Raw genomic sequence first — 10,000 nt, 5'->3', positions numbered from 1 at the left:
CATGCAAGTCAGAGGTGAATGGAGGGGATGAAAGAAATGAGGAAGGAAGGAAGGAAGGAAGGAAGGAAGGAAGGGATGGAAGGTAGGAGGAAAGAGAAGGGAGGAAGGATGGAAGGAAGATAGGAGGGAGGGAGGGAAGGAAAGAAAGAAGGAAGGAGGGAAAGGAGGGATGAGGGGGGTAAGAGAGAAGAGAAGAGAAGAGAAGAGAAGAGAAGAGAAGAGAGGAGAAGAGAGGAGAAGAAACGAAAAGAGAGGAGAAGAGAGGAGAAGAGAGGAGAAGAGAGGAGAGAGAAAAAAGAGAAGAGAGAAGAGAGAAAAGAGAAAAGAGAAAAGAGAAAAGAGAAAAGAGAGAGAAAATAGAAGAGAGAAAAGAGAAGAGACGAGAGACAATGATATCAAAAGAAATGCAAAAACTTGCACACTTTAAAACATACAAAGTTCATTAAAGTTTGGATAACTGTAGTACATCAAAAAGCTTAACAGAAGCCTTGTTCTGAACTAAACATGACCAACACAAACAACGTTGATATAATTATAGTCAAGTACCTAAGTATACAAAAAGATATGACATCACAAGATACTTATGATTCAAGTTGACAGTTTAACTAAGGGAAAGAGGGAGAGCAGGAAGGGGGAAAATAGAGAGAGAGAGACTATAAACATTCATATTTATTTTATATGTGTGCACACACACACACATACAGATCCACACTAATTTCTTATACCTCTCTACTGGAAATAAGATGTCACTTGTGAATGGCACTTGCATGCCTTCATTTATTGAACTGGAAATACCAGTTCCCTGCCACAAAGCCAAAATTTCAAATATCAATAAATCTAAGACAATTATCAAAATAGTTCTCAAGACAAGTAATGGAATAGCAAAAGATATCTGCATTAATTAACTATTCAGCTTCAAAGAATAAAATATAGTCTTATCTCAGACATTATAACTGTATACAACCCATTTCTATAATATTTCTCATAATGTATGCATTTAAGGTAACCATACTATCCAAAAACATCCAATGCTTATAAATCACTGTTGGTCAGAGGGATATTTGTAATAAAAAAATACAAAAATAAACAACTAACTTGGCAAATATTTTTGCTGTTATATTCATGAGAAAAAGGAAACTAGAACCATATTCTACAATATAACGCAATAAATAAATCTTGCAAAAGGAGTTGCATCTGTATATGTGTCCAATACAGCCTATAAAAACAAAGTTGCACATCAATCACTAAACTGAACATTCCAACAAAATCCTCAATCACTTCAAAAGATACATAAAGCCTATGTAGGTGAAACCACAAATGTCAATACAGGCATTATGAAAAATATTATTTTTAAGATACAAAACTGGTATATAACTAAATACAATCATCATATACATAACAATTCAACAACAAATGTTTTTTTTCTGATTAAAATCCTGTCAGGATAAGATAACAACTTATATTCTCCCTTGTAATTCTCGCCAAATAATTCAAAAACTATGTCCTAATCACTCAGGTACATTAACCACAATATCAATATATTACTACAAGAGCCAATGGCTTTTAAGTTATATTGGCTTTGCATATTCACTGAAAAGTCTTCTTGATTTCTAATTCATTTTTTACATTGAGGTTGGGGCCCAGAAATTCATTTCCCTTAATTTTGAGGCTTTAGGCCTCTGCCTCTTCTTACCCATTACCATTTGAGAAGTGTCAAAGTTCAGTGTCTGAGTAGCTCCTTCTTCAAGCTTCTGGGCTCCTTGTAATGCTGATACTGACAAGGAAGTAGTATTGGCCTCAGATGAAAAAGCTGAGCCTGTGTCTTGTGATCCTGCAAATGGTTTGGTGAAAAAGTAATTCTGAGCAGAAGACATGTTGCTCTGCTCCACAATGACTCCTGATATCTTTCTCTTGCAGCGGGGCGAAGACTGGGGTGTTGTCAGTGGAGTGACAAAAGGAGTGGTAACTGTAGATGATGGTGGTTGAGCAGCCCCAGTGAAATCCTGGATCTTTTCAGCCAAGGATAGCTTGAGGTTCACGTCACGGGAAATTTTCCGAGTCAGACCCGGCTCCTTTTCCTGTTTCTCTACAGCAGCTTGAGTATTCTGACCATTCTGATCTCCTGATGGACTTAAAGTGTCTTCCACTGAAATTTTTGCTAAGCTTTCTTCAATCTGATCAGTTGAACTTGGATCAGCTGGCAGAGAGTCTGTTGGGGATGCAGACGGTTCCAATGCTTCAAAACTGCTATCAGAATTTGCACTTGTGGAGTCAACAGTAGCAGCAGTACAGTCTGTTGAAAGATGGAGTTCAGAAAATAGCAAAATAAAGCTAGACAACAATTCTATAAGACCAAGATATCATTACCAGGTGAATATATTGTCTGAATCTTTCAGTTCTCGAAAGTGATTATTCTTTATAAACCAAAGTATGTAATGAGGCTCTGAATATCTCTGAATAATTCCCTAACTTTCAGTTCTAGCTAAGATGGTGGAATTAAGCTGAAATTTTCCCAAAGAGATCCTATTTATTTCTCAATGAGGATTGTTGCCAATTTATAAATGATATAGGAACTTATATAAGACATATAGGAACTAACAGTTGTACAATCTGATATCTCTCTCAGAGACTTGTCCCCAAGCAGTGAAATCAAAATTCCTACTTTCAGCAAAAATAAAAAAATAAAATAATATAAGATAAAATAAAATATGACATTTTGCATTATACCTGACTCAAATGTTAAAATCTATTGCCTGATAAGATCTTTGGTCTGACTTGAAACTATATGTTTTAGAATTCCTCTTTCCTTGTGGCGGTTTCATTCCATTACTGTGTTTATATTTGTATTTATTGCATTTCTTAATCTGATAATTCTGGGGCGGTTTTGGCTTTGTCTGGTCTTAATATGGCCTAACACCTCCAGTTATTTGCCCCCTGAAGCCAGAGCCACCCGCACTCCCGGTATGCGGCCATATAAAAAGCTATATGATCTTGCCTCTCCGGTGGCAACTATTGTCACCAACATGACATAATATCATGTCATCTGTTATCAATAGGCTAACTTTAATGTTTTCAGTGAACAAGTAATAAAGTTTTAAAAGACAGGAAATTTACTTTTGAAAGGGATGTTAATCTACCCTCCTGCAAACTCTAACATGAGTAGATAGTAGCAAATTCTAAACCAAATAAAAAATTAAAAATCACAACACTGCAAATGAGGTCCTTTTACACTATGCTGGCAATGAATATTTGTAACAAAAAAACAAAAACAAATGCACTTGCTTCCCAAGTCCCAAGTGGTGTGAATTCAAGCTATTTGGCCTTGCGTGTGGTGGTTTAAAGCACAAAACAGAAGAGCAGCAAAAATGGGTACACACTTACCTCCAAACTTAAAGGGCAAAACCAGAAGAGGCTTGATACTGTGTTCCTTGTCCCCAGGGGAGGTGGGAGATCCTTCCTGAGAGCCCTGCACAGAAAGCCCTTGGGGACTGAAGGACAAGGTGGTAGTTGGGCTGCTCAAGCTGTCGCTCTTTCCCCCACTGCTGAGCACAGGGTCACCATCTTTGACCTGAATTGCACATTTCTCCGTAAAGATATTGCTTGAACATGAGAGTTGATACACAAATAATTAAAAAAAAGAGGAGGAAATAATAAAGTAGTACAAACATACAACATCTACGGTAATGGAAAGATGAAAAAGAATATACTTTCACAACCACAATCATTTCGATATCAAGAAGACGATATTGTACTATGAGTTAGATAGTCTATAAGTATGGTTAGTTTTGAAAAATTCTACTCTAACAAGTGTAACAGTCTTAGAAATAATTGAAGAAATTCTAGTTTAAAGCACAAGCAGTTTAGCAAGGGCAAAAGACACATAGACAGTGTCCATAGTAGAAAAAGAAAAGACCACAACATTCTTTTACCTTAAAAGCTATTGATGGCTTCATACACTTATCAATACTACAAAAACATTTGACCTCAATTCTTAACCCCTTTTCTATAACAACTACAGAGACATGGATTCTTACATGTCATGATTATATTTCTTCCAATTCTTATTTCTAGACTAATTCAAATGCTAGGTAACAATAACACAATTAATTTCTCATAATTTGATTACCTACATAGAAAACCTTTAGGTATTGAACACACACACAAAAAAAGCAAAAAGCAAAAAACAATGTCCCCCAACAAATTAGTTGCTCTGCTATATTAGAAACTAAATAACCACACCAAAATACATACACATAAAGAACATATCAACAATGATAATATAAACAACTACAATTTCTGTAAACATCTTTACTTGAAAATTAAGATCTGAAAAAGGACACCACACTGAATACACTTAAAAAATGGCAGTCAATTATTCAGGTTTGCCTTAAGGTCAAAACACACCTCAACAGTCATGCCCAGCTCCTGGTTGATACGGTCGTAGGTGGAGGGACGGGGGCTCGGAGCTCGACCGTACCGCAGATGAAAGAATCCCCCATCCTCATTGGACGGGGGCGACACTATGAAGTCATCAACTTCATACCTGTTGTGAGCCAAACCACAGACTGATGTAGAGTTCTCACTGGTCCATTCTTCATATTTTATAAAGACATCATCACATTATGCATTCATTAACACAATATCCTTTTCCTCTGTTTCATGGTATCCCTTTATGAGTTATGTATTCTCTCTACAGACACATATGATACAGTCAGGGATCCTTTGCTCTCAATAGAATAATTGTTTAACCCAATGGCACCAGAAAATAGTGCACTAAAAGAAGAAGAAGAAGAAGAAGAAGAAGAAGGCTGTAATTTGAAAAGAAGTGCCATTAAAACCATAAAATCCCATGCGTATATAGTGCACAGGACAGTAGTCATGGCATGTTTGAGTGCTATAGGAATTTGGGTCTACTCTCACCATAACATATATAGATCCATCCATCATCACTGGGTAATGATACTTTATTTATTTATTTATCTATCTATCTATCTATCTATCTATCTATCTATCTATCTATCTATCTATCTATCTATCTATCTATCTCTATCTTTTTCTCTCTGCCACAAAATTGATCAGTTTTAACATGTAAAACTATTTAAGGTGATTTTATCAACCCCTAAAAGATGTGCATACTATTTCAAGTTATACTCAGGTGAAGACATAGGCAACCTATACCAATTATACACAGGGAGCCAATATATGATTTAAATGTTTTCAACACTCAAAATGTCAATGATAACTATAACAATAATAAATATGATAACAATAATAACAATTATTATGATGATAATAATAATAATAATAATAATAATAAGGGTAATATTTACAATCATAATAATAATCATAATAATAATACCATTAATAATAATATTATTAATAACAATAATGATAACAATAACAGCAATAATAATAATAAAAGAAGATGGGAAATGGGTGGAAAGAAAGCAGTATTATATCTGAGTAGGTCAACTACTTCATGGACAAGTAAAGAGCATGAAGGATTTAATATCATGAAGGAGTAGTTCTGTTTAATTTCAAATCAAACATATTGTTTGAGGTTAATTGCAGTACAGAGTTAAATCACAGGTGGCATGCGAGGTGGTTAAAAACAAGAAATCTATATGGCACTGTTACACTGCACTCACGCCATATGGCTTCAGACCCCTGATGTATATTTTGGTTTATAGATTCCAAAAATACAACTACTTTTTTTCCAGAGTAAATCAGAGTACTTAGAATAATTAATTTTTATGCATTTCTGAGTCAGATCGTTAGCAGCAAGTTATTTGCGGATTTAAACAGGTTTTGGAACAAGAAAGGTTTGATGGAAAACTCATATCAGTATCATCAATATCTATAAGATCATGCTTTATCAGCTGACTGGATAATATTTCAGAAATTTAGTAAAACCACACAAAACACTTTCCTAAATGCTATTCAAACATAAATTCTTCTCCAAAGATAATTTACATAACATAATCTTCACCATCTGATACTGTCTAAACAGTAACAAAGTTATCTATAGCACAATTCAAAGGTTCTTTGAAATATAATGCATATGCCACCTTAAATCCTCCACTCAACATTTATATTATGGAACCTATATTCTATAGACCCTTATTCTACTAATTTAAGTGAAGACAATAGATGAACAAAGGTTTATCTTTTGATGAGTATTATGTCTCTTTGATAACCATCTTCAAGTTTATGTGTATGTTTAAGAGCGATTTGAAATGAAGGTCTGAAAGGATTGTTCAAATGGTGATGAGGGATGACTTGCAAACCCAAATCATTTCCAATATTAGTCCCAATCTATTTGTTGACAACATTAAGCAAAGTACAGGGATTAATGTTGGTATTTATTTGCCTTTCACATACAGATAATGAAAGAGTAAGACAGTAGAGCATGTTCATTCTTCTATATATCTACAATATTAAATCCTTTTAATTCATTATTTTTTAAGGTGAGTGGAGTATCCATGATTGTAAGGTGCCATAGCAGCATATAAAGGTGAGTTGCTGCACTAGGCATGTCCAACAGTTTCTTTGTGATAACAGTTAGGACACAGAATGTACATAGACTTGAGACAACCAAGAGTACTATATTACAGATTTAAAAAGTGCATGCAAAAACAAGAGCAAATAAGCTCAAGTTAATCACAAGCTTTTCTAATCATGCATTCTGAAGGTGTGTCTTATGATATTTAACCCATTGCATACGGGTGTCATGACATATATAACGCAGAATATTTGGCCTGATGACGGGCGTCATGACGTTCGGGGATTTTGGATCACTGCTATTTTATTGTGCTATGAGTAAGGAATGAGTGATGACGACCATAATATCAAGCAAACCTAACATCCAAAACATAGATGGCACCACTTTCTTCTAGCACCAGCAGGAGAGAGAGCCTTGAATGGCACTCATCCACTGTCTCTAGCAAGCATTATCTTTATAGAGTGATGGCACACAGCAAGTAGCTGACCTCTTGCTCTAAAGTACCGCAGATGAAGGATGTGCAGGAAGAGGAAGATGACTCAAACCATGCCCAATGTCTACAAAGTGCCCCTGTGCCAGTAGGGATGCCTTTTACTGTGGCACTCACAGTCATAAGCACAGCTTTCCTTCCTCTTCCCTACCTCTTCATGTTATCTTCATTACAGATGGTTATACATTTCGTATTCATTCATGACAGTACATAAATATGAAAAAATAAAGTTACTTTTTGTCCTCCCATAAAACAGTAATACTTCCATTACACAGAGTATAAAGAAAATAATGAGCTGATATGGATTCTATACTACAATTTTAGTTAACTGCACCATCAATAGAGCCTGTCATGTGGCGCATGTAAGTCTCTAAATACAATAAAACACAAAAATAACTCTACTTTTACAATGAGTGACTGAAATAGAGTGGAAAAGTATGTTATGTGAAGCTGCCTCACTCTGAAATAAAACCCACCCTGGAGAATGGGCAAGTGAATCTATCCCCCGTCCGCAATGGGTTAATGAGAAAAATATTAGTGGAATCAGCAGAGCATCCTTTGATTAATAATGGATCTTATAAACACAATTGCTTCTCACCCACATATTGACTATATTAACCCTTTTCCGACAGGGCACACACTACGCAAAAACCCCTATGCCGGGCCATTGCAATATTGCATTGGAAACATCACACTGGCATGACGCCCCGGCATTGGGAATTTAGTTGTGTCACACGAGTGACGCACCGTCGTCATAGGGTTAAGTAAAAAAAGTAATATGTGAGACCAAAAATACATTAAGAGAATACATAGGAGATTATAAATTTATATATATATACAAAAGAGAAACACAAGTACTTCCAGAATAAAGCAAGTAATAAGGTTCATCATCTATCTTAACAGACAAAACCCATAGAGTAAATGCCATAACATGCAGAAGCATTAATAAAAATGGTAAGTCTTTTACTAAGCCTGCATCACTCTTTCACATGAAACACACGTGCATAAGCATCTGAGAGTACTTACAGCTGTTAAAGAATGCTTAACACAGTGCAAATACTCAAAATAAATTACCAGAGGAACATACTGCTCTTAAATCCTGTGCATGATGCATGTGGGAATATTTTATATTGAATTCTAATACCTCAAATATATATTTCTTTATAAGAAAATGTATACCATATCTGGAATATGAACATCTGTTTTCATACTAGCTACCAAAAATATAAACAAATACTAACTTCAATGATATAATAATACAAACACAAAGTTTATTGAAGAGGCAGAAGCCACAGAACACACTGTCTTCTGATTCTTCTTCACTTCAGACATGTATTCCTCAAGAAAGCTTCACGTTTTAATGAAGTTTCCGTAAAAATGAGACTATTTCATCCTTCAAGAATATAAGCCTGAAAGCCTAATAAGTCAAGTCTTATAATAACAAAGAACATAAATTCATTTTGAAATCAAAGCAAAAGACTGATTATCATTTCTTAATCAATATGTTCTTCTACAATGACAGAGGAGGAGAGAGTTGAGATAATACAAGTAAAATTACACCAATATATAAGCTACAAATAGCCAAAAAATTATAAACTACATTTATCAATATGGGGAAGGTTTTGACATACCATCATATCTCTAATAAAACTGATGCTTTCAACAGTGCATGTGCGTACACACACACACACACACGCACGTGCACACACACGTTCACACACACATTCACATTCATATTCTTATACACATCCATATCTACATACACACTCACACGAATATAAATACTGATATACTAATATACATACATACATACAATAATACATATACATGTACTAATGAGGGGTTCCTTCCACTCTTGGTGGTGTTTTCATGATTTGAACCAGCGAAGATAGAGCGAGTCAAAGAAACAATACCAATGCATCACAATGAGCATAACCAACCACATTGAAGCCAATATTTTATGTGATGTGGTCTTTATACTCAGACAACTTTGCTTCCTGTTTGCTTTTGCTTTTCTGTGGAATCAATGACAAAAATTGCTGGAGTGGTCTACAAGCCTCATTTTGCTAGAATATATGTGGTGGAGGTTTGTTGGCTTTCGCCACAGCAATCATTGAGTCACTTTAAGTCTATCTGCCCTTTTCATACCTGAATGCACTGTTATCCATCAATTCTACAAGTCAATTTTTATAGAAGAATGTGATATTCCTTTGCAAGACATTACTTTCTATTTCAACTGCTGATAACAACTGTGATTGTCTTTTGGATAGTGATTTTTACTCCAAGAATTGTAAATTCAATGGGTGTAAATATGTGCAGAAAAAAAACAATCATCATCAGTAAGTAAATTTCAATAATAATCTAATACTTCCTGTACAACTGACATGTAAAATAAATAATCAACTCAGGAATAATGCTGTTGGGAGTCCCCATGCTTCCTACATCGTGCAGGTAAGCAGCCACTTTCACCAAGTCTTTTTAACTGTTGCGGAGATTGCACACTCCTCAAGGACGTGTGATAGTGTACAAATCATGGCAGTTTGGGCAGATCTTCAGTCTTTGTTGTCTGATTCATTTGTATGAATTGAGTGAGGCAAGAAATCCTCAGTGGAGATGCATGAGATGTGCTCCATCTTCTTTAGGCAGTTTTGCAATGATTTTAAGTGTGTGTCATGCAGGCCAAGGTGTCTTAGGTGTTAAAATGATGTGTTATTAGGTTCTATGGCATCTGAGTTTTGTGTTGTTTTATGGTGTTGTTCTGGTCTAGTTGGCAAATTATTGCACAAGAGTGCAAGTCTGCTTTCTCTGTATATAAATAAGTGGCTGATGGGTTTGTTCAATTTTGTTAGAAATGTGATCATGAGCAGTGGTGAGTGCTTGATGTGTTTGTTGTATGCCACAGATTAAGTTTGCTATGCTTCATATTGTTCTGTAAAGTTTGGTTAAGTGACTGAGAGACTCCATGAAGTTGTACCATCTTCAGTTTGTTTTTACTATATTTTCTGTTG

General features: G+C 35.3%; 1 protein-coding gene across 4 annotated transcripts in view; it reads right to left on the bottom strand.

The window, feature by feature from the left end:
* The window catches only part of LOC122258772 (uncharacterized), an 18,495-nt gene that overhangs the window by 279 nt on the left and 8,216 nt on the right, over positions 1-10,000 (bottom strand). For 2 of the 4 annotated variants that reach the window (XM_043024942.2, XM_043024943.2), the window contains exons 3-5: positions 4,405-4,543; positions 3,382-3,568; positions 1-2,293 (exon numbers count right to left, since the gene is read on the bottom strand). The exon at positions 1-2,293 is cut by the window's left edge and continues 279 nt beyond it. In XM_043024942.2, the coding sequence (XP_042880876.1) occupies positions 1,623-2,293; positions 3,382-3,568; positions 4,405-4,543 (997 nt within the window). In that variant the 3' untranslated portion in view covers positions 1-1,622. The remainder of the gene's footprint in view (positions 2,294-3,381; positions 3,569-4,404; positions 4,544-10,000) is intronic. The other 2 variants (XM_043024944.2, XM_086536452.1) reach the window with 1 other exon arrangement.

The sequence above is a fragment of the Penaeus japonicus genome, unplaced genomic scaffold (genome assembly GCF_977035675.1).
Source record: "Penaeus japonicus unplaced genomic scaffold, GWHDUDI00000001_assembly GWHDUDI00000004, whole genome shotgun sequence".
NCBI lineage: Eukaryota > Metazoa > Arthropoda > Malacostraca > Decapoda > Penaeidae > Penaeus > Penaeus japonicus.
The sequence above is the reverse complement of the archived record's forward strand: the minus strand, read 5'-3'. Positions and strand labels throughout refer to the sequence as shown.